The sequence below is a fragment of the Pseudochaenichthys georgianus genome, chromosome 21 (genome assembly GCF_902827115.2).
Source record: "Pseudochaenichthys georgianus chromosome 21, fPseGeo1.2, whole genome shotgun sequence".
Taxonomy (NCBI): Eukaryota; Metazoa; Chordata; class Actinopteri; order Perciformes; family Channichthyidae; genus Pseudochaenichthys; species Pseudochaenichthys georgianus.
This window is the reverse complement of record NC_047523.1, coordinates 27427765-27453978: the sequence shown is the minus strand read 5'-3', so window position 1 is coordinate 27453978 and position 26214 is coordinate 27427765. Positions and strand designations below refer to the sequence as shown.

Below are 26214 nucleotides of genomic sequence, written 5' to 3'. Positions count from 1 at the left end.
GAGGCAGAATATGAGCTTTATAGTGTGCCAGTGACTGAAAGAGGGACAACATTGTATTCAAAGTAGATGATTTTGAATTGGTGACTATTATTAGTTGTCTGGGTACTGCCAGGAAAATCTCAGAGAATGAAATTATGCATACAGCCAACAGACTGACGTTGTAATACAGAGCACTCCAGCTATGAAAGCCTCTTATACACATCAATTCACTGTATTCACAACACAGCATTTTATTTCACCTTTTGCCAAAGCTTTTCTTTTCTCTTGATGTGAAATATTATTCCCATGTTTAGTGTATATGGGAGGATGAAGAGGGATTTTATTACTTTTCTCAGGTTGGCAGTCATAAGCCTGGATAAGCCCACATAAATAGTGTATCAACTGTTTCTAGTTGTTGCAAATATACTGGCAAAGTTTAGCACATCTCGGAACCAAATCCCCCTTTCTGGGTTAAGTAAATACCACGCTACCCCAACAGCAATACATTTCTCTTCATATCAATCTAAAATGATGGACCTTACCACGACATACAACATTATTCAAGGACACTGGACACACATGAATGTCAGTTCATGTTCAAGATGTAATGCATCAATTATTACTGAAGCCTTTTACCTTGCCTGAAAGTTGTAGGAAGAAAAGGATAAAGGTATGCCACATTGGCTGGCTGAAGTCTTTGAGGCAGGTATGAATACACACAGTCAATAATTTATTCACCCAGACACACACAGTCAAACACACACACACACACACACACACACACACACACACACACACACACACACACACACACACACACACACACACACACACACACACACACACACACACACACACACACACACACACACACACACACACACACACACACACACACACACACACACACACACACACACACACACACAAAGGGCGAGGGAGAGAGACAGAGAACTGCTGCAAAGGAAAACAGAAGACTCAAAAAAAGCTTCAGGGACAGAAACACAGACTGAGACCAACAACTGGAAGACATACTATGTTGCCAGATGTGAGATTGTGCTAGGGAAGAAATATAGAAATATCAAGGTTGTTTAAGTCAGTGGTATTTCTACAATGTTGTAAGCCTGATGTAAGCAAATAGTAAAGGTGTTCTCCCTTGGTGAATTCTTACAGTCATATGCCGTCTTCACACTGCCTGACACATCTCTTCAAGCTTACATAATGTAGATCTGCCCTAATTTCCCTCTCCCTGTTGCTCAATTGGGGTCTTCAAGCAACTAAGCAACATAACACCATCAATCTGACAAACACATTGAGTCACTGTGCTTTGTCGTCTTATTAAAATTAGAACACAACGAAAAATTCACAAGTAAATACAATTCAGATGTATGCATTTCTTGCAACTCAGTTTGAGTCTTTCATAAACAATGTTTACAATTTAGGACGTGCAACAAACACACATGTCAGAGAGCTGAGTTACAAATGAGTTCACATTCAGCGTAGTATATTTTTGCCCCAGATTTCTTTTTCTGTGTCAGGTAATTTGATGTTTCCATGGATACTGCTATGTATGCACGTGTCGGGTAGCATGTGCATAACGATGTGTTCATATTGCACAGTTACAGTAAGGTCACATATCCTTACTCAAGCTTTCAACACACCAAGAATAACACTACAACACATCCTTTGTTGTTTTGAGATGCTTGAGAACAAACATTTAGAATCTAAAGAGTACAAGATACTCATATTTTGAAAAGTACTTTTTGTAACACTGCCCTGGGCCTGTTCTGCTAATGTTATTTGCGCGTCTGTTTGAACGCTTAGGCATCAGATATTCATTTCATTTATACATGAGAGAATTGATCGTTTGAGTTCTTAGTCAATATGTCAACATGGTGGTTCTGAGTGAAGCTAAGACACCACACAGTACTGTCTATGCCACTTCAAACGTTGATTATGCAACACACACATTTTTGATATATCCCATTTGCCTATTTGAAATCATGACAATGGCTTGATCTGAACATTTGAGTTGTATATTATAATTGTAGTAAAGGCCAATGTTTTTCTTTGCAACATTTTCAAAGCTGTCCTCTCTATACACTATGACATTTACTTCACACACCATTTGTTTAGAGGGTGAAGGGAACACAGAAACCAGGGTATAACAAATGAATGCATATATTTTATTCATCAGCTAACAACTAAAGAAACAGCACAATGTAGATATATTTACCCCACATAATCCTAGTTGTACTGTGTTTTTTTGCAGTAAGAGACCAGATTCTTGCTTTTCAGATCTAATTTAAGTTTGCATGGAAATGCTGATGAAGTGTTCTATATACAGATCTGAGGTTAACATAGAAAAAAGCAGTGTTTTGTATGAAAAAAAAGAAAATCAAACATAAAAAAGTTGGGGTCAAATAAGACACTGTCTGGATCTCTTATTTTTTTGCAAATTAAACATTTGTTCACATACACAGGACAGTCACATTTCAATTCAACATATTTTTGGATTATTAGTATTTGCAGTCTCACATGTGACAGATATCGGCATTTGGTCATTGATAACAAAAAGCTGAAAGAGCAAAACATATATCAAATGTCTGTTATATACAGTAAATACTGTGTTCCATTACACAGCTGCTTTCTCAAGATTCATACAGATTGAAAGAAAATCATGACAAACAAAATGTTAAAGATATTGAATTTTCCTCCATCAACCCTGGACAATTAAGTTATTAGTATTTGTGTTGTTCTATTTTGTCATCTGTTGCATTCATTTTGTTGCAAAAAATGTACCACACAGTTATAAAAAAGCAATTGTTTAAAGAAGTAAAACAATTAACTAAATGTTGGACACCGCTCACAATACAAACATTGTGTGTGTAACTTTCTGTGCAGGTTTACAGTGTTTTCACCACTAACTTTACACCAATATATTGATTTAAAGAAATCCTACATGTAGTAAATCTGTTCAGGTTAACATCATGCTGCACTGTGTTGACTTCATTTTAATTCCAATACATGTTCTCATAGCAGACACAGATCAAATTACGAAATAATCACAAAATGACTGTGGACTTGTAAAAGGCAACACACCGAGACTGTATACTTGATAAACAGCATGACTAATGCTGCAGTGTAATACATGGTGACATGCAGACACAGTCCAGATACACATGTCCTCTAATTAGCTGAGTAAAGATGACAGGTGTAGGGCATAATACTGCATATGAGGTGAATGTACACTGTGTATTAAACTGTTAGGGAAAGACACATTTCTGTGCTTGCACTATTGACCCAGAAATGTGTTTGACTGCATTAGGACTGGATGATGTGCTTTGATTTTCTTAGAGCATAGACCATTTTATGCATAAAGACACCTCTATCCATTCAAGCATTCATTCCGTGTGCTTCTCAATCTATTAGCTCTTGAAGACCTTTATGCATTTGTTACACACACCATCAATCAGAGACATAACGAGAGCTAATTGCAGTCAAATTGCCAGATTTCATGCAACCAAGCACACAAATGAAACAATGCCAAATAATGTGTGTTTTTCATTGTGATGCAATACACACACATCCTCTCAAGCGTGTTGCTTTAAACACATTAAATTAAACATTAATGAATTCTTAGAAAAAAACTATTATTCAAAATGTGAATATTCTGAGGAGTTTCTGAGTGTTCCCTTTTAAATAAAGATTTATGACATTTGATAATATGCTTTAATATCATGTTCATGAGCAACTGAGAGGATGGGCTGTTTGCATTTTGTAAAGATTGTCTGAGTTAACTCCATAGCTATGCATAGTGCATAATGATTTAACATGTAGTACTTTTAGCTACACAGCTATCATACCTACTTCTATGGCTATACAGTACGCACATGTTACCATATTGTGCATTTTATAAAGTGACATCATTGTTAACCTGTAGAAGTTAATAGTGCAGTTTTTTAAAATACAATGAAATGAAGACAAATAAATATCCCTTTGTACAAAAATGTGCAATCATTTAAATTATGTTGAAACATTTTCAGTTGAATTTTCGACAGGAGCAGGAAGATACTTATTGTATTGAAAATCTACTCAAATATGTTGCAACTGGAAGATATCTTTTGTAAGTGTATTCAGACATAACAAAAGGTTGTCAGTTTACAATAAAACACAGGAATTTAGTATTCTGAGTGTCAAACTTCGCATATGCTAAGTGACGATTTTCTTTTGCTTTGGTTCTGGTACGAATAAATAAAGACATTCTCAACAAGTATGTTATCAAGCTGTATGTTTGCAAGAGCATACATGTTTGTGACAAATGATATAGACCTTTAAAGCTCCCACTTCAGTTACAGTACATCTGAATACAACTTTGATTATAATCTTTTAGTTGCAACATTTCTGAGTAAAACAATGCATTGATATGTAACTCAATACAAGAGCAACACGTGTCCATAATCCACAATTGTAGTTGCTTTGGAGATGGGGAGGCTCTCATCACAGATTAGCTTTGTTCAGTGTATTTTTAGGAAATATTAATTAATCTCTTACAAATCTGCAACAAGAGAGCATAGACTGGTCTCATAATCTGTGAGATATTAAATTGTAATTACTTTTATGATCTCATGCACTTAATATTATCATCCCAGAGCTGTGAAAGCGGGAGTAAAAACTGCCTCCCTAATGTGTGACTATATCTTTTACTGGAGCACAATTTCATTGTATAAAACAGATGCGTCTTTTACAGCCACACACATAGGTCAAATTAATGTTTACAGATACATTTCCTGTTAAAATGAATTTGATTTGTTTGATTTTGTAGCCATGGGTATAACTGTTAAACAAATCTAGGTTCTTTTGGGATAAGAACATATCTGCACACTTCATTGACATCATAATGCAGCTAATTTGAGAGAAAAAAGCTCGGTCTCACATTATGGTCAATGAAACAGCTCTAGGATGTATTTTAGGTAGGGATGAGTCATAAAACCCAATCATTTCTGGTTGATATTTACAAATGTAAATCAAACTGTTGAATACCACAGGGGTTAATGGTTACTTTAAACTGATAAGTGTCCCACTTTGTTACTCAATCCTGTAACACACAATGTCCAGAAATGCATATAGTGTAGGTCACACTGCATTGTACTTATAAATGTCATGACATGGTTCTGCCTGATTTTCAAACAGGGTCTGATTCCTGATACAAATAGAAACATTGCAACAATGCATCCGATGTGACCGCCCAGGTGTCAGGTCTCTCAAAACTGTGAGAATGTTGTTCGCTTCTCCAGAACTTCAAGGTAGTCTGGATCAATATGAAGCTTTGCTTTCAGTTCCCAGTACTCACTCCTGTTGGGCTCCACATACACAGTACTTGGTGCTGCACAATACAGTATTGTCTGTTGTATTCTGTCTGGCTGCACGTATTGATTCCTTGCATCAAAGTCTGAGGTATACAGACTTGAAGAGCGTGCCGCATGCCTGCATGGTAACGTATTGCTGTAGCGTGTGTGCTTGTCAGGTTCAAGTACATCTCTGAAGTAACACTCATGATCATCTCGGTGAGGGGTGGAGGGCTTGTTAAGAGGCTCTGGAGTGGTGGCACTGTATTCCAAGCTTATTACATTACTGGCTGCCTCTTCATCCGAGTTACCCAGAAAAGCACTGCTCAACTCGTCAAAGTCTCTAAATCCATCCACTGATTTGCTGTCCGTCGGGGTTTGGGCAGTAGTTCTGCGTGTGGGTTCTGCGGGAGGCGGGATGAACTCATATACATGTCCTGCAGATGTTCTGACTTTGGGAATGGATCCCTTTTTGTAGAGGCCGTATTCAATGTTGAGAGAGCTAATGCAAGCATTCATGGAGTTATTATGCTCTATTTGACACTTTTGATGTCTCTTTTTCATTACCACGAACAATCCTGCAGCCACAAACACAGACATAATGAAGATGAGGAGAAGGGCTAGAATCATCACAGATAAAGGAATGGCGCTGTATTGTGTGTCATAGTCCAAGGATGTTTCGATGGTGATAGTGCTGCCAGGAAAAGATTCTTCCGAGGGTGGGATCATGGAGGCAAGTATATCAGAGTTATTAGGGCAGAAATTTGTTGTCTTAATGTATCTCATATCCTCCCCAGCTAGCTTCTTAGGCGATCCACAGATGACATTGTTTACAACCGTACCTGTGCTAAGCTGCTCCAGCCACATCTTCAACTCCAGTATGCTACAAGAGCAATCCCAGGGATTCTCAAACAAATCTACCTGCACCAGTGCTGTTAGCTGATCTAGCACGCCGCTGACCGGCAGGTATCGGAGATGGTTGCTCCGAAAATTCAGTCTGGCCAATGTGAGGCCGTTTAATGTTCCGACTGGTAACGTTTTCAAGAGGTTATTGTTCAGAAAAAGAAGCTGAAGTTTGGGAACATGCTGAAAGGTGTCAGAAGTCACCTCTTTAATGATGTTGTATTCCAAGTATAAGAACTGTAAAGTCTCCAGGCCATAAAACATGTTAGCTGTAAGATGGTCAATCACATTCCCATTAAGGTATAGTCTTCTTAGATGTGTCAAATCGCCAAAAGCTCGGTCATGTATGCGAGATATTCGATTGTTACCCAGGTGAAGCAAATCTAATCCAGTCGCCTCAATAAAATCTGATCGACGCACCACAGGGATAAAATTCCCAGTTAGATACATCTTTTTGGGATTGTAAGGTTTGGGATTTAAGTCGGAGATGGACTCAATTTTTCGCTCTTGGCAGTTCACATTCAGGCCAAGGTCTGAAATTTGAAGGTTACATGTGCAGGCAGTTGGGCAATCTAAAGGCACAGGGGATTTGGTTTGATATGAAATAATTTGCCCATAATTTTGTGGTTTGTTTGATGAGATCCGAGCAGTGGGCCTTGATTTTAATTTTCTTGACTGGCGGGGTCCCTTAGTGGGTCTTGATGAGGACCGTGCAATTGCAGATGAGGTGAAGGAGGCTGGGAGTAGAGCTGGTGTGGTCCTATAGTATGCATCGGTGCTCAAATGTGGCAGCTGGGGTATCTCATATTCAGCAATGGCTCTCCTCGGGCACAACTCCTGTTTTGAAACTTCATCGAGATCTCTCCCATGAAGCCGGAAAGGGAACTCACAAACAACGTCTCCAACTAAAGCTGAATATGATATGCTCTCGAGCCAGGTTTTAAGAGCAATGAGCTCACACGAACAGTTCCATGGATTCTCCTCCAGCTGTAACTCCACAACGCTGTTCATGTGCTCCAGCAGACCTGAGTAGGGGAGGACTTTAAGCTGATTCCCCCTTAAGTCTAAATGAGTCAAGGGTACATACTGGAAAATGTTCACTGGCAGAGAAGATATTAAGTTGTCATTTAGAATCAGGACCTCCAGATGTTGAAGTCTGCTCAAGGCATTAGGCGCCACGTGAGTGATATAATTATTATCAATTTGTAGATATTCCAGACTTTCAAGGCCAAAGAAAATCTCTTCCTTCAAGGCATCTATTTTGTTATTGTTGAGATGCAATCGTTTTAATCCCTGAAGTCCATTAAAAGCTCCTACTTCCACTTCAGATATGTCATTATTTCCCAGATGTAATATTGTAAGTCCTTTGTAGTCAACAAAGTCATTAGCAGATAGCTTTTTCAAAAGGTTCCCTGTTAGCAGCAGATGATACTGGGAGAAGTACACTGGGCTTATGTCTGAGATACTTGAAACTCCTCTGTTTTCACAGCTCACTGTGAGAATGCCCTCTCTCTCCTCACAGGCACACAGTCGTTGACATATTTCTCCATAACTGCCAAACATCTCAACAATGCACACTGACATTGCACTTAGCAAAACATATGAAATCCAAAGATGCATCTTCGTGCACAATGATGGCCGAGCTCACAGTCCTGCTAAGGTATCCTCAATGTCATCTAGAAATAAAAGACATACATGGTGATGTAAAACAGTCAGACTGCAATGAAAGCAACTTCCACACAACAAGCTGTAGCCTGCATAAGTCAAAGGTTAATTTGCTGTTATCCAACACAAGGGTCACTTCTGGCTGTGTGGCTGCTGATTCTATAATGGCTCAAACAAGGCAGCATAGAAAGCAACTCCTCAAGCTATGTAAACATCAAAAAAGCAAGGTCAAAGCTGTACATAAGCATGAAACAATGGACTAACTCCAATGTGAGGGGAAGCCACATCACGTTTGCTTGTTAAGAAATCAAAATCAAAATCAAATCAGTTTCAATGAAATATTTGTAAAGTAAAGAAGCTTAGCTGAGATTCTGCATGACAAAGCACGCCTTGTAAAACAGTCAGCTTAATTTCTGACCAAGTCCTGGTAGACATACATACATACCTCACGCACATTGATGAAGATGAACACTCGTTGGGTTGTAATTCAGCGCATCTTCTATTTTTAATCCGTCAAAACGAAGGAGGAAACACAAGCTTACGTTCGCCGTTTTTAATGCACCGGAGAGGATGAAAGAAACGCTGATAAATCATAACTGCCAAATGCTTCTGTTTAACGACGCTGTGCCGGAGGAGACACTATGCCTGGTAACAAAGTTGCTTATTCGCTCGCTCGCTCGCTCGCTCTCTCTCTCTCTCGCTCGCTCGCTCTCTCGCTCTCTCTCGCTCTCTCTCGCTCTCTCTCGGTCTCTCTCTCTCTCTCTCTCTCTCTCTCTCTCTCTCTCTCTCTCTCTCTCTCTCTCTCTCTCTCTCTCTCTCTCTCTCGCTCGCTCGCTCGCTCGGTAGTCGGGAGGATGTCAAGTCATTTCATGCACAAAGAATCAGCTCAGTGGAGCATCGAGATACATCCCCCCAAAAGATGTTTACCTACCTACAGAAAAGATGTCCCAAACAAATATCAACAAATCACCGTGCTATGAGCACTCCTTCGTTCAAACGGTCCGTTAAACATCTTATCATGTCATTCATTCTGAAAACAAAACCCACTGGATTTTCATAATCTGTCTATCCCGTAATGTTTATTTATGTAGCTGCTTTTTTTACACATCCCACTTGAGAAAAGCAGTAGTTCACAGTGCATAAGGTGCTCTGCAGGTGCCCATATATCAAACTACCTCAGTGGTCAGAGGTTGTTAAGTTTTAATGGTAAAGGTTCAGTGAGAATATTTTGTAAAAATCCAAGCAACAGTCATCCCTTGAATGAACTGTAAAACGGAATCCATTACAGCCAGTGAAAAGCTGCACTAAAGTGCTTATGGCCCATGCAAAAGAGCCATAATAATCATGTCATCCACTGCCTATGCATCCACACACTAGGGCTTTTCCATGGATATTGATCTACCCCCTGTGCTAGCAACAAGCTGCATATAACTCAAAGTAGTCTTGGAATGGTGTTATATTTGCCTGTTTATTTTTTAAATAAAATGTAGAACTATGAGTCACAGACTCATTGCCCTTATTGAGTTTGTTTTCACCTGATCTTAATGGAAAAAAACAAACAGTTTTGGCATGAGTTCTTGCGGCAGTATAATTAGACTGAATTATTCAACTCTCTCATTTTCATATATCAGATGGAGCATCTGGTGGGACATGTTGGTACGAAATGTCGTGTCAGTTCAGTGACAGAGTGCAAAAGGTAAGGAAGAAGACCTGTCATGCTCATCCCCACCTGATGCAGTTGCACTCGTGTGGAAACATGTCAAGCATGGCGTTGTATATCGCTGTGTCCTTGCAGAGCTATATCCATCATCCTCCCCACTTGGCTCTTGTTCACATGGGAGGAGAGGAAGCACATCAGGGACATTGCCTGTGGCTTATATTAGAGAGTATGAAGACTGCATCCTGCATCCTGCATGCAATTCATTTGCTTCTGTTTTCTCTGCCTTCAGAGGTTTTTGCTGCATATTTGGCTCTCAGAATTAGCTAAACCACATCATTACACCACTATTTTAGCATAAATTAGCATTTAGGTTTCTTGCACTATGATAATAAAGTGTTCAGCTGGTGCAAAATAGTAATCATCACCATCATCTGAATGAAGAGGATTCAGGTTTATTTTTTTTAAATATTAAGGAAATGCTATTTCAAATTTGACTATGTACATGTTGTGTGGTCACATTTTGCTTACGTTCCAAATAATCTTTGCATCTTCCTGCAGTATGATAATGAATACTGTTCATCCATGGTCACAATGTGCAGAGGGAACATGAGGCATACACAGGCGATGCCTCATTTAATACCCCTCCAAGTCTTCCACGACACTGACCATAATCTTCACCAACTGGGAGCAGAAGACAGCAACCACACACACACACACACACACACACACACACACACACACACACACACACACACACACACACACACACACACACACACACACACACACACACACACACACACACACACACACACACACACACACACACACACACACACACACACACACACACACACACACACACACACACACACACACACACACACACACACACACACACACACACACACACACACACAAATCAGCATACCAAATGTGTGGAAAAACATGATGATGACTAATAATGTGCTCCAAGGTCAGTAATACACAAATGGAGTTGGAGCTGTGCCACAGAGGATGATGGGTATTACTTCTGATATATGTCCCTTACAGATGGTGGGTTGCACTTTGTCATCTTTGTCCAACACTCTGCATCCCATTAACTTTTTCTGCTACTGTCCGATAGAAACATTACTTTGAGGGATCTCAAAAGCTTCAGAAGTGGTGTTAAAAAAGCACACAGTCCTTTTCACATTACTGTGGCAGCACCGACTGTATGGTCAACACATTATGCAGGATTTTTTTCCCCACAGAGAACACGCTAAAGCTTTTGGACCCTTGAATATTTACTCAAGTGGTCGAAATATAATTTGATATAATCTGGAAAACGAAAGGAAAAAAAATGTAACTAACTAATTCCGGTATTTGCAATTCAAACTGTATTTGCAGGCCAGAATAGGAGTCCCTGGAACTGAAAAAGCCACACATGGAGTGAGGGGATGGTCAGACAAGGCTTTAAGAGACAGGACTGGGAAGAATGGGCCGCGAGGGGAGGACATGCAGTCTGCCTGACACACTGCATCATCTCTGAAAATACCGTCCGTTGGGGAGGTGCAGTGTTTTTCCAACAAGTCCCTTGTCTTCCCTGAAATGAAGCCGTTATTGAATGACAGAAAGAGGTCACTTATGTCAGTGCCAGGTGGGTACAGAAAAAGCAGAAAAGGAATATCTGGAATGGCGGAAACCGTTTCAGGAGGAAGGCTTAGGAGAAGGAGAGGGCAGCAAAAGAATGTGAGCAAGTTTGTAGGAGCATGAAAAACATCTTAGTTACAAGAAATCTAACAGCAGGCAGCCTGAGAACATGCCTCACAGAGTATCTCTGGTCTCCCTAGAGGAGGATGGGGGAGAAAAAGATGATGGCTATATTATCAGCCATCATGGACGACACTTCTTACCTCCCCATGGATCCCCTTAGTGCCCAGAGCAGCTCCTTCTCTGGCAGGCAGCTCCATAAAAAAGTGGCTCCACAACATGTTTTTCATTTCCACTGCCACAAGGCCCTGCAGTCTTTACTATTCTCATAAATAACGTTATTAACTATACTTAAAAGTGTTTTTGAACTATTCATATGGGTATATCTACTTTTTTTTAAATCAGGCTGGTCAAACATGCTATTATTTAGTGTAAACATTTTTCTCATTCACTTATTTACAGTACAATTATGCTTTCATTGAAGTTCTACTCATAGCATTATGTCTATTTATTTTATAATCAATTAAGGCAAGGCAAGGCAAGTTTATTTATATAGCACTTTTCAACACAAGGCAATTCAAAGTGCTTTACAAAAAATGAAAGACATTAAGCATTAAAAAAGAAAAGCTAATAAAATAAACATTAAAAGGAAAAATACATGGATAAAAGTTACAGTGCAGTTTAAGATATGAATAGTTCAATTAAAAGCAGCGACAAAAAGAAAAGTCTTCAGCCTGAATTTAAAAGTAGTAAGAGTTGCAGCGGACCTGCAGGTTTCTGGGAGTTTGTTCCAGATATTTGGAGCATAATAACTGAACGCTGCTTTACCATCTTTAGTTCTGACTCTGGGGACAGAAAGCTGACCAGTCCCTGAAGACCTGAGAGATCTGGATGGTTCATAATTTAGCAGGAGGTCAGTAATGTATTTTGGGCCTAAACCATTCAGTGCTTTATAAACCAGCAGCAATATTTTGAAATCTATTCTTTGACACACAGGAAGCCAGTGTAAAGACTTCAGAACAGGAGTGATGTGATCCACTTTCTTAGTGTTAGTGAGGACACGAGCAGCGGCGTAATGCATCGGCTGCAGCTTTCTAATAGATTTTTTAGTGAGACCTGTGAAGACACCATTGCAGTAGTCGAGTCTACTGAAGATAAAGGCATGGGCAAGTTTTTCCAAATCCTGCTGTGACATTAGTCTTTTAATCCTAGATATGTTCTTTAGGTGATAGTAGGCTGATTTAGTAACTGTTTTAATGTGACTGTTGAAACTCAGGTCAGAGTCCATGACTACACCTAGATTTCTGGCTTTATCTGTTGTTTTGAACATTGCACACTGCAGCTTCTGACTTGGCTCCAAAAACCATTACCTCAGTTTTATCTTTGTTTAATTGGAGAAAGTTCTGACACATCCAGTCATTGATTTGTTCAATGCACTTACTCAGTGTTTGAATTGGAGCATAGTCTCCTGGTGAAATTGTTACGTAAATTTGTGTGTCATCTGCATAGCTATGGTAACTTATTTTGTTGTTCTTCATTATCTGAGCCAGTGGTAGCATGTAGATGTTAAAGAGAAGAGGCCCCAAGATGGAGCCTTGAGGAACCCCACATGTCATATTTGTCAACTCAGATGTGTATTTACCTATAGAAACAAAGTTGTTTCTGTCCTTTAAGTAGGATTCAAACCAATTTAGAACTGTTTCCGAAAGTCCCACCCAGTTTTCTAGTCGGTCGAGTAATATGTTGTGGTCAACAGTGTCAAACGCAGCACTGAGATCTAATAATACTAACACTGAAGTTCTGCCACTGTCTGTGTTTAAGTGGATGTCATTAAAGACCTTTACAAGAGCAGTCTCAGTGCTGTGGTTTGGACGAAAGCCTGACTGGAACACATCAAACAGTTATTTAAATGCAAGAAATTACTCAACTGTTGAAAAACTACTTTTTCAATGATTTTACCTAGAAATGGAGGTTTGATATGGGCCTGTAATTGTTCATTACTGAAGCATCTAGATTATTCTTTTTTAAGAGCGGTTTAATGACTGCAGTTTTCAGGGCCTGTGGAAAAATACCTGAGTGAAGAGATTTGTTTACTATATGAAGTAGTTCTGAGGCCATGCAAGGCAAAACATCTTTGAAAAATTCTGTTGGAATAATATCAAGGCAACAGGAGGAGGATTTCAGAAGTTGTATAATGTCCTCTAGGTTTTTATCATTAATCTGATGGAATTGTGTCATGATGTCTGAATTGATGTTAAGTGGACACAGAGACAACACATTTGCTGTTCCTGATGCAGAGGCACTGACTGCTTGTCTGATTTTCTGAATTTTGTCAGTGAAAAAGGAGGCAAAATCATTGCACGTGGATAGAAATTCAGAGGCTACTGACACTGGGGGGTTAGTTAGTCTGTCGACGGTAGCAAACAAGGCACGTGCGTTGTTTTTGTTTTTGGTAATGATGTCAGAGAAGAACGATTGTCGTGCGTTTTTCAATTCCAAATTATAAAGGCCAAGTCTCTCTTTATAAATGTCAAAGTGAACCTGGAGATTTATTTTTCGCCACCTGCGTTCAGCTTTTCGACATTCTCTTTTTTCTGTTTTCATGGTCATGTCCTTTCTCCATGGAGATATTTTCTTCCCAGTCACTTCCTTCACCTTAATTGGAGCAATGGCATCTATACATTTTTTAATTTTTTAATTAAAATGATCTACTAGCTCATTTACTGAGGTGTTAGCAGGGGCAAGTGTGGTAGAAAAATTCTGAGTAAACATTTCCCTAGTATTTTCAGTTAAATATCGCTTTGTGGTTACCTCTTTTTGAACATTTGTGTGAACAGAAATAGAGCTCTCAAAGAAAACACAGGAATGGTCAGACAGTGCAACATCAGTCACCACAACCTTAGAGATATTCAGACCCTTTGAGATAATTAAGTCCAGAGTGTGCCCCTTATTGTGCGTGGGCTCCGTCACATGCTGAGTCAGTCCATAGCTATCAAGAACACAAAACAGTTCTTTAGCCCCTCTGTCCTGGGGGTTGTCAACATGGATGTTAAAATCACCAACAATGACTAGACGGTCAAAGTCAATACACACTATAGACAGCAGTTCAGTAAAGTCATCAAAAAAGCTTGCACAGTATTTGGGTGGTCTCTAGATATTTAGGAACAGAGCTCGAGAGCAGCATTTCAGCTGAAGGGCCACATATTCAAAAGAATCAAAGTTTCCATACGATGTCTTCCTGCATTGAAGGGAATCATTGAACAGAATAGCAACTCCACCCCCTTTCTTATGCATTCTTTCCTGACTCATAAAACTAAAGTTGGGAGGGGTTGATTCGATAAGAACAGCTGCACTGTTATTTTGTTCAATCCAAGTTTCTGTTAAAAACATAAAATCAAGATTGTGCGCAGTGATAAAATCATTGATTAAAAATGTTTTTCCTGCCAAAGACCTGACATTTAATAAAGCAAGTTTAAGTTTGTTAAACACACTATCAGTCATGTTTTTTGTAACAAGCTGTGGCTGACATGGAATCACTGCTAAATTAGATAAACTCACACAAACGTTTGAGCGCTTCCTGTTTCTAAGCTGATTCACCGCTCTTAATCTATTACCTATCAACACAGATATCGGCAAAGCTACTGGCAGGCAGGGCCCCGACATGTCTTGGAAAGAGTTGAGAGTGCCATACGCCCTTGATCCTGGACCCCGACATGTCCTAGAAAGAGTTGAGAGTGCCATACGCCCTTGATCCTGGACCCCACACATATCAGTGAGATAATTAACTCTTATTTCTTTATTTCCAGTGCAATCTCATACATTTTTTGTTATTTGTCACACACATTATGTATCACTCCGATCTAATTTGCATATGACACTGAATTTCTTGAAGTCAAATGTCATTTATTGTGTTCTTGAAAACAAGATGGCGGTGTTGCGTCTTCATCTTTTAATCTACCCCTGCAGCCCACCAAACTGCACTCTCTTAACTCATCGGCCACACCACTTCATCCAGACCTGACCTCAGATATCCCTTAACACCGCCAACTGGCATCCTGGACTTTGTGAAGTATGGACATTGAAGTGGATTTCTGGGCTTATTCCATTTGACCTTTAAAGGACTGACCGTTGTGTTATAATTGACATTTTCCCCAACAACAGTTTCTTACACCCTGAGTGTGTGTGTGTCTCTCTCTTTGAATTAGTGCTCCTGCGCTCTCCTGTATTATTTTTGCAAAGTCCCATTTGTTTATGGTCCTATATAAAGGACTGAGTTAGAAAGTGTTGCTGTATTTTCCGTTAAAGCCCATTGAGATATTAATGTAGTATTAGCACAATAACAGATACACTTGACGACAAAGGAAAAGGCAACGTGATTCTATTTATTGAACACCTTAGTGTTGGAGCAATATATTATTACATATTTTTTAACAATCATAAAATGTCTCTGCTTTTTTATTAGACTGCCCTTCTCCTGTCACATTTTAACGTTCCCTAGTGAGATCTATAAAGTTTTTCTTATTTCATAGTAGCCATAATTTTACATATACTCGTCATCATAACCTTTTAATATCAAGGGCTCGCCATTCGTTACTCATCCTGCTGCGGATGACTGATGCGCCTTAGAATAAGTTTTGTGGTAAACTATCTATACTTTATGTGTTGAGTGTACTGCTTTGAAGTATTTCATTCTTTCCCGTCAATAATCTGAAGCTCTCCCACATTTTCTTTGAGATCTTGTGGAAATGTTTTAAGTGCTATGGGTGTCTATGAACCTCAGTAGGGACACTGCTGCTCAGAACATGCAACTAAATCAGAGCTTTTGTTTTTATGCTAGATGCTTTGGCACCACCTGTTGGTCAATGTTAAGAAATACAATAGGGAGGGGTAGACAAACAATGGAGGAATAGGAGATAAAAGGAAGGATTGCACCTGAGAGTAATTGGTGGTTAGTGATGCATTCAGATGTCTCCTTATGTATGAGTAGGCATAGTTCTTCTTATTATTTGATCTGTATAAAGAAAATGCAAATACTTGCAAGTACATTTTCTGCCTTATTTGTCCTTATCATACACTGAACAAAAATATAAACGCAAAACTTTTGTTTTTGCTCCCATTTTTCATGAGATGAACTCAAAGATCTAAAACATTTTCTATATACACAAAATAACCATTTCTCTCAAATATTGTTCACAAATCTGAAAAAATCTGTGATAGTGAGCACTTCTCCTTTGCCGAGATAATCCATCCCACCTCACAGGTGTGGCATATCAAGATGCTGATTAGACAGCATGATCATTGCACAGGTGTGCCTTAGGCTGGCCACAATAAAAGGCCACTCTGAAACGTTCAGTTTTGCTTTATTGGGGGGTCTGGGGGGGTCCGAAAAACAGTCAGTATCTGGTGTGAGGGGTAGGGTTAGGGTTAGGGGTAGGGGTAGGGTTAGGGTAATGTTGTGAATCGAGTGGCCCATGGTGGTGGTGGGGTTATGGTATGGGCAGGCGTATGTTATGGACGACGAACACAGGCCACTCGATTCACAACATTACCCTAACCCTACCCCTAACCCTAACCCTAACCCTACCCCTACCCCTCACACCAGATAATGCCTGTTTCAGAGTGGCCTTTTATTGTGGCCAGCCTAAGGCACACCTGTGCAATAATCATGCTGTCTAATCAGCATCTTGATATGCCACACCTGTGAGGTGGGATGGATTATCTCGGCAAAGGAGAAGTGCTCACTATCACAGATTTTGTCAGATTTGTGAACAATATTTGAGAGAAATGGTTATTTTGTGTATATAGAAAATGTTTTAGATCTTTGAGTTCATCTCATGAAAAATGGGAGCAAAAACAAAAGGGTTGCGTTTATATTTTTGTTCAGTGTAGTTAATCCGTAGGTGACAAGGACATGGTACTTTGTCATGAAAAGTCAGCCTTCACTGTTGCCGTATCCCTGCATAATTGGAAATAGAAGGATGAGAAGAAGGCAACATTTAAAGTTATAATCTTTCACCACAGGTCAGGTCAAATGAAATTACTTTTGGGTGATGAGAAATCGACAAAAGAAAAACTGAATTCCTTTTACTGGCTTAACCTTGTTAACAGTTGAGTTTCGAGTTTGCTTTAGAAAATACAAGAGTCCATTGAAGAGGTAAGTCAGTACATCTGAAGAATAGTGCCTTGAAGAAAAAACAGGAAACAATTATCACCAACAGCCATGGTCAGAATGTAATTTCGCATCCTTGGCCGTTTTATGTCTATACCATACAGTGACAAATAACTGGAGTGAAATTGTATTGCAGCCATTTTTATTTGCTTCAGGTACAGTCAGGTTACTAAACTCTTACTGCTGGTAGCCACACGTGCACAAACTGTCTTTGATCTCGGACAAGAAAAGAGTACTTCACTCCAACATCTGTAAGTTTATAATGACTCAGGTGAAAATTGTAGCTAAACATATAATATATTTTAACAGAAAATAAACATATGACATTTCTGCTCTTGTTTCTTTTGTGTTTTTAAAGTATTCATTTTCTTATTCTTGTATTTCATTTGTATTCTTATAGTGCTACTGCTACTACAACAACTAGTTTTACTACTACTAATAATAATCATCATCATTGTTGTCACATATATCATTATTATTAATATGACTCTCACTATTGCTATAGTTGTTTGATTGATATCATTTGACAATTGTTTTTTACTTAAACTGTAAAAAGAAAAAAGTAATTTTGTTAAATTATGTAATTTGACCTCAAACCTCAGGGTGTCACTGCTGACTCAGGAAAAGGTTTGGTTTGAATTACCTTTCTTTGTACTCCTTTCTTTGTTCCTTTCTATCAATAGGATATGGAGACATTTAACTATTCACAACTGGATTACAAATATAATCATTTTCTACGAAAATGTCGAACCAAATCTCAAAAATCATTGTAGATGGACCAACTCCAATCATTGACCACATGGTTTAATACTTTATGCAAATCGTGACTCTGATTTGTAGCTCTGGGTGACGGTTTTGTTTGGAGTTAATGACCTGATGGTTCAACAGAAGCTCATTACATTTTTGTGCATTTCCCCTTTAAATCTGTCTCTTTTATTTTAGCTGCAATTCTTGGAAGTAAGAGAGAAAACATTGAATTTGGCTGTGCAGAAAAAAAAACATGACACTCATTAATTAGCGCTTAAGTATTTTATAAACTGACAAGAAGCATGAAAAATGTTGCCTCATTTGGCTGAAAACATATATTCCAAACAGCCACCGCTTGACAATGCTCCATGTTCTGGATGTGGAAATCAGAGGGCTGTCTGAGAGAATAGCTATTTACTGTCTTCACAGCTCCTGCTTAGAGCTGATGGGAGCAAGATAAAGTCCTGACATGTTCACTAAGGTCAATTGCTGTGTAGTGTCTGTATGTACCCAGATACCAGGGATGCTTCCTACCCTCTTAATTAAATACTATTCCACCTTATCTCCGTTACTCATGCTGACAAGACTCATCGGCAAACTAAAGACATCTTTTCTTTGGCTGAAAGATCAAATGCTAATGAATAAACAAACAACAATCACCATGCAAGTCTAGAAATGAACAAGATGTGCCAAAGCTCTCTGAGGATTGCAAAAACCACACTGCTAATTTGATGCAGAAAGATCTCTGCAGGCTTTATCTTCGGCTCCGATGACTCAAGAGTGGAGGTAATTACCTTGGTCAGAGAGATCGTTGTGGAACATAATGGAAAAGCAACTGTGTGGGGAGTTGAACTTAGTTACATTTAACCGTGAGCAATTGGACACTGAATGTAATTTCTGGAGAAGAAAGAATATGTCATCAGTGTTTAATCGTCGTCTTTGTAAAGGAGTGAAGAGAGACACAGCTGTGTTGTGTTGTCGTTCAATTACTGTGACCTAAATGTGTGACAATCAAAACTTGACAGTTTTGTCATTTTGTCTTTGGAGTAATTGTTTTAAAATTAAATTCTGGCTAACACAGAGCTACTTTGATTGTCGAGTGTTGATACTTTGCTGACTTTCCCCCACAGAAACAGGTTGTTACTGAATTCCCCACAGAGAAGAGACAAACAGTGGATTGCAAAAGTGTGACAACAGGGTACTTGAGCTTTATTTAGCTATGTGCTTTTAATTCACAGGGGGATTGGGTGCAACATTGATTGTTCACAACCAGAGCATTACAAAAATGGAGGCCTCTGTGATGTTACCACGGTAACACACATTGTGCCTTTAGTGACAGCCTCTGCTCATCTTTTTGGTGCTCATTTGCAGCCATGATAGTACTCACACTGCACTCTTTCTCTGTGCTGAATAAGTCATGGGATTGGTCATGTTTTACTCATTTTGTATGCATTTTATAATGAGGAAACATATTTTGTCATTTATTTGTTAACATGGTAATTAGCTTGTAGTGTATACATTTGCATTCATGTTGTGTCATGTTGTCTGACAGGGTGGTGCTGTGGGTTTAAGAGTGTGTGCATGTTTGCATGCATGTATCAACATGTTGTTTCGGTTGCTGGGTGTTATGTCCCTGTTCCGCACCAGCGATGATCATTCAGCTGACCATCACCTTTCTCCCTGCTCTCATGTGGATTAAGTTAGAAAGCAGGTACCAGCTGAGACGGCATAAACAGCATGAGTATTTTTATCACGTTTATCAGACCATCCACCATCCAAACAGTTATGGAGTTGCTTTCATTTTCAGCTCATATTTGTATAGCCTTAGGCAGTAACCCAGAGTAATGCCTGGTGGCAGGCAGGACTCAGCTGTGCATCACTGACGTATTAATGTCTCAACTTAATTAAGGTGAAGGCTGGTGTTTGTCAAATGTTATTCAAACCAATAACCCAGGTTTCTTTCTGCCATTCATAGTCAATATTTCATCTGGATATGCATAGAAATCAGAGCATACCCCAGTACATTCATTTAGCCTGAATTCTCTGCAGAATATGACAGTCTGTACTGCATATCTAATTGCAAATTCAGAGGATGAGGGAATAATAACGTGTGTGCATGTACATGTGTGAATATGTGAGAATCTGCAGCTGGCAATACATCTTAAGTTCGTCCTAAAATAGAAATACATTTTAATTTTAACACATTATTAACCAATTAAGCCATTTGGAAATTAGTAGTGAAAAGTCTGTTTAAAGTTCAGTCTGTTCATCTCAGTACCAAGCTCTATGGATTGTATTTATGCTTACCTTGAGGCGTCTGCGTGTTTGTGCGATCTCTTTAAATCCTCCTTCAGTAGGCAGTGGTAGAGCTATGAGGATTCGAGAGGCTCATAACGCTATGGAGTTCACAGATAATCTTAGGAAATAGGGTTTTGGCCTCAGTACACCTTCTCAAAGAAAAGGTTTGTGTTTCGTTTAAGCTCCTGGAAATGACACGCCCCTGCTTTTTCTTCCTTAAAACAATGTTGTTTTGGGTTTTATTTTGACCGGTTGGAATTTCAAAGAGAATATTCCAGCTGAGGGCTACCTCTAGGACCTCAAATACTTAAAAGGGCCGTGTATTGGCGTGTTTGGGCATTGTTTTGGGGCCTTGGATTTCACGAAGACTTCAAAGAATAATGGGATAATTATTGCACTTACCACCAGAGGGAAAGAGAAATGGAGAGAGGGAGACACACACTGGGACAAACCGACATAGAGAGAGAGAGGGAGGGAGGGAGAAAGGGAGTAATGAGTGTTCAAAATAGATAATAAATCTAATAGCGTGCAAATTGAATGGAAACATGCTTTCACAGGAACATCAAATCTGTGATTAATTTGATCAACTGTGATGCTATGATCTTGTCTTTCGGGGGGGTTTATTTAACGACAATTTCATCTTGGTTTATTTATTTATTTATATTTATTTATTTTTCTAGCACAGAGTGTTCAGGCCAGGTAACACACAAACAGCTGGTGCAAACATGGCCGATAGCAGCATGCTCACACTGATTCAATTGCAATCGATTTCTGCAAAATGTCAGGAAACGCTGGGGTCTAGTGCCATTTAATGTGCATCAGATGAAGGCTGAAGGTAAGGGTCTGTGTTATCACTCATATGTCAAAGAATGTGGAGAATGACAGGTTGGTGCCAGGAGTTTAATTGGCGTTAACACTTGTGGTGTAGTGCGCCGGCTGAGTCTCCAAGGCAATGCAGAGTCAATGCGAGTCAAGAGAAGCACTCAACAGGCTTTGAAGGGAAGCACTTATATTTACTTACTGAGATGGATTTTTGGGGGGAAATTTTATAAAGCTATACAACAGTTTGGAGAGTGATGGGAGGCATGGTGTTCAAAAGAAATAAAAACAGAAAACAATAACTTCAGTACACAGACATTAGGATCAGTCAACACTGGGGTTCTCCTGCGCAAGAAAAATCCTTTGCTGATAAAAACTGACTTGATTGACTAATAAAACAAAGCCTATGATCAATATGCCAGTAAATTGCTTTTGTTGGATAAGGAGCCACTAGAACTGTATAAATATAATCATGCAAAATAGCCTGCCTAGATCTATTGGTTATATGGGGGCATATATTCAGGCATGTGATGTTGCTATTATTGCATCAGCAGACACAGACTCAAGAAACTATAAAATAAAAATGTACAAAAACAAATGCAAACACAAATGAAGTGCAACATGACAAAGCAATTGACTTAGAACATCTTGGCTGAGAAAAGCCATACATACTAATTAGCCCAGTAATTGACCAGGAGGGGGCAGCCAGCCCTGGTCAACCTGCTCACTTAAAGGTATCAAAGACATGAGGAGATTATTCTTTTGGATTACCTAAATGGCTTTGCAGGGAAAGGCCCATTAATCAAAGGCACCCTCTGGTCAGGAAATAGCTCCATAGAAAATATCTACAACCTTCTCATTTCAGCACATAGATTTCTGGCGAAGCTATAAAGCACAGTGTCATGAATGACTGGCCCCACTCCAAACTGACTAGTGATGTGATGATTGAACTCTCATTCACAGAATAACCCAAGACACTCAAAATATCATATCAGGTTTGTCAGAAAAGGTTGTTCTGACAGACCAAGGTCACCCACTGTAGATGTTGATGTTTTGATGTGTCTTCTTTGAGAAACAATGGGTTGTAGACGCTTTTAGTTTTGGGCAGTGATAGACAGCTGTTGGACTCCCTCCTCACAGACCTAGACCTTTAATCATTTCGACCACACATAATCATTTTCAGAGCACATCAAGTCACCCAGGAAACAAAGCCTGACTCATACTGTATGTTAGCCCATTAACTGCTGTCAAACTGAATAAACGTGAAATATACATAAGAGCTACATGGCGCACTGGAAACAAAACATTACACACCTCTTCCAGAGCGTCAACATGGACACAATTAATCTATTCCCCTTGGTGATTTATCGTTATGAATTTAATGGTTATATCAATTTCCTGATCATAAGATACTCTGTCTGCCTCTTCCCATAATGCTTTGTTTCATACTGTACATGTCAAACACTTTGCCTTCCCTTCAAATTGGCCGGGGGATATCCAAAATCCCCACCCCAAGCATGACAGATAAAACCGAATTCATTTGGAAGTGGTTCTGATTATTAATTCTCCTTTTGTTTCCATGTTTTTCTTCTTGCTTTCTTGTTTTTCTTCCTCAATTATAGGAAACGCAAACATGTGTGAAGTGTGGGGCTAATTCATCAAACAACAAAAAAGAATATCCGATGGAAATTATGCATATCGTGTGTATACTTAAGCATGGGAATTGTAAGCTGTTACTGCTAGTATGTGTAGATAATTATGATGTGAACATGTTTTAGGACCTGTGAAACTGCAAGAGTAATAAGCAAGGTGGAGTGGGTGGATGAGAGGGTGAATTGGATGTGGGGGAAGGTGCTTTGTGTACTATTTAGCATTTTCAGTCAGTTGAGAGTTTGTGTGTAAATGCAATGAAAAACGAACACAAATCTGGCTACAAAAAAAGACATCATCATTTCCTTCGACTTATTCTGAGGCTGTAAACTTTATATTTGTATCCAGTTGTGATGATAGTTTCCGAGCTCAGATTCCTATTATTTTGTTTGTCTGAAGATGCAATATGATTATAATACTTTTCTTCCTCTGAAATGGCTTGCCAATTACCCTTCTGCACCGTGGTGCTGCTTCCTATCATTTCTTGGCCTGGGGACAGCGAGGAAAACCACAGGTTTCAGGATCAGTGTGCTATCAAGGCTTCATGGGACGAGTTGTTATTGAATACTGAAGAAATAATTGCTGTTTTATTTTAGTGCAGGGAAGATCAAGTCTTATTTGCAAGATCAGTGGTGGAATGTAACTAAGTGCATTATCTTTGTCAAGTATAATTTTACAGTTATAAAGTTACTTGAATATTTCTATCTTATGCTACTAAATACAATTTCTTCACTTTATTTAGTAGGTAAATATTTCGCTTTTTACTTCATTACATATTAATACAAAATATGAATAAGTGATGATGCATTTGTATTGGTGCATCTACTCAACAGTACAGTAATTAGAAGTATCCATACCTTTACAGCTACAAAATTTAAGTGATAAGAATGTTGTGCAGGATATTTTAATTCTAGGGAAGTATTTCTCTATTGTGGTATTGCTACCTTAAAGGTGGGGTAGGTAAGTTTCAGAAACCGGCTCGAGATACACTTTTTGTTATATTCCATGGAATGCTCTTAACATCCCGATAGCAATGAATATCTTAAAGAGCCTGTGACAGCATCCCAACAACTGTTGTGCAATGAAATATTGGGCTACTAGTAATCTCGAACCGTCAGTTTAAAAAAGAAAAAGCGATACCGTTCCGTTAAATATCAATAATTTCGAACATCGCGGGGAAATTCCTTCGATTCATTTTGAAGTTTTGGGGGAAGCCGGAAGTGACGTCAATGCGGGAACGCTTCGAGAGCCAAACACGGACAAAGTGTGTTGTCATGCGTAGAAATGGTGAATTACTGAGATTAGGCACGTTAATAACGTTTTAATGAAGTTGACTACAGTATATTCATATTTGTCAGTGCTTTCATGTCAATTCGGCGAACATAAACATAAATGATCGTGGTGAAGATGATGATTACATTTGGATTAAAAATCGGGAGTGAGAGCTGCTGAATTTCCTCCCGTCGGATGTGATATAAAAACAAATCGATTATTTTTGTGAAACTACATTTATTAGTGCTTTCATGTCAATTCAGCGAACATATGATACATTAAATGATCGTGAGGATGATGATTAAAAATCGTTTGTTTGAGCCGGTCTGCATTTCCTGATGAGAAAACAAACCGATGCTTTTTATAGTTGTAGTACACCAACAACATGGATTAAACGTGTGTTTTTTTTACCACAATGTTGGGGAAATTAATGGATAAAATGCACGGATTATTATTATTATTCCCACTCCGATCGGGACACTAGGTCCACCGTTTCCCCGCAGCGAGGCTCCCCCCGTTGACAGTTTACGTGGGCTGGGTGCAGTGGCGGACTGGCCATCGGGACGAATCGGAACCGAAGTGGGCCGGTCGGATAAGTAACTAGCACATCCCCCATAGGCGGCGCGTGAGGCTCAGGTTTGAGAAGGCTAAATCACTTTGTTTACCTGACGCTGCCCGCCTCCGGCGTCTATAGAAAAGAGAACAACTCAGTGTGCGGAGTTTAAATCTCTCAAGTCATATTACAGGATAAAGGAAATACAGTTTAAACTGCCTTATGCAGAGAAGACGCCGACGTGTCGCACTTATCATTCATATTACATCATCAATCAGATCATCGATCATATAATATCATAATATATCATATATTTCCTTATCTGAGTCAGCTTCTCCAGCCTCATCTGGCCGTGCAACACTCACAGTGTCACAGACTGGATGCAGAAGTATTATTTAACACATTATGTTGACGAAACACTCGAGACAAATGTAATTAAAGTCAGATCCACTCGTGTCTTAGACGTGAACGTGCTCTCAGCTGGAGAGAGAAACCCTGGCTTGATTTACCGAGTTGATAACCAGCGTCGTAGGACCGCTTAGCGAGATCTCGTTTCTTAGTTTGTTGTTGTTAGTTTGTTTGTTACTCAAACATATCCAGGGTCTGTTGAACTGGCTTCGTAGTACAGGGCACAGGTGGCTAGCAGCGCTAATGTCAAAGACACAGACATTATACATTATATTTGTATTTTACCAGGATGCAGTGACACAAATATTTACATATTTACATTTGCTATCTACAGCACCCGCCGCCCCTGACATCGCCCACTCCCCCCGTTGACAATTTACTAGCGGTACCGAAGTGGGCCGGTCGAGAGTCCCGGGATGATTTTTAGTCCCATTCCACCACTGGCTACATGGCCATATGATCGCCCATATTGACGCACCTCATTCCTAAACTTCTAACAGATACAACATAAACCGATCCTTCAGCCTCATATGAGCTCTCAGACACGTTCAACATTAACCTGTCATCGCTGTCTGAGCTTGCTGTTGTGTGCGCCGTCGTGCGTTTACATCTGACTGTATATATATAAAGGTTTACATGCAGATGCTGGGATCCTGGACGGTACAGCTGGAGCGCTGTGCCCGCAATGACGCCACCCATCATTTGGCGGGACTTGAAGAATCCGCGAGAAGATCCAGAAAATTGTCAACATTTAAGGCAGATTAATGGTTATCAAAGTACAAATATCCAAAATCAGTTCAGTAACGGTTTTCAAGGGGACAATATGTACTCAAATTGATGGGTTTGGATGATGGGGGAAAACCGTGTCACAGGCTCTTTAAGTGCTTTGACAAAAAATCCATAAAAAAATTTCATCTGTAGAAGCCGTAATACTGTAAAAAGTACAACCAATCGGTTTAACCGGCCCGGCTAAACGGATTGGATGGCCTACCTGCCTGTCAGCCTTCCTTCGGGGCACAAACTTATCTCGTGCCCTCATTGGTCATGTGCG

The 26214-nt window shown here is 39.4% G+C and overlaps 1 protein-coding gene across 2 annotated transcripts; it reads right to left on the bottom strand.

Moving 5' to 3' along the window:
* Positions 1-2182: 2182 nt before the first annotated feature.
* On the bottom strand, positions 2183-8484 carry slitrk5b (SLIT and NTRK-like family, member 5b). Of its 2 annotated transcripts, none has more exons than XM_034109529.1 (2): positions 8341-8484; positions 2183-7906 (listed from the first exon to the last, which is right to left on the bottom strand). In XM_034109529.1, exon 2 carries the CDS (start codon positions 7848-7850, stop codon positions 5244-5246), a length of 2607 nt encoding a protein of 868 aa, XP_033965420.1. In that variant the 5' UTR covers positions 7851-7906; positions 8341-8484; the 3' UTR covers positions 2183-5243. The 2 variants fall into 2 exon arrangements, with proteins under 2 accessions (XP_033965420.1, XP_033965421.1); XM_034109530.1 differs by having other exon boundaries at positions 8350-8484.
* Between the last annotated feature and the right edge of the window lie 17730 nt (positions 8485-26214).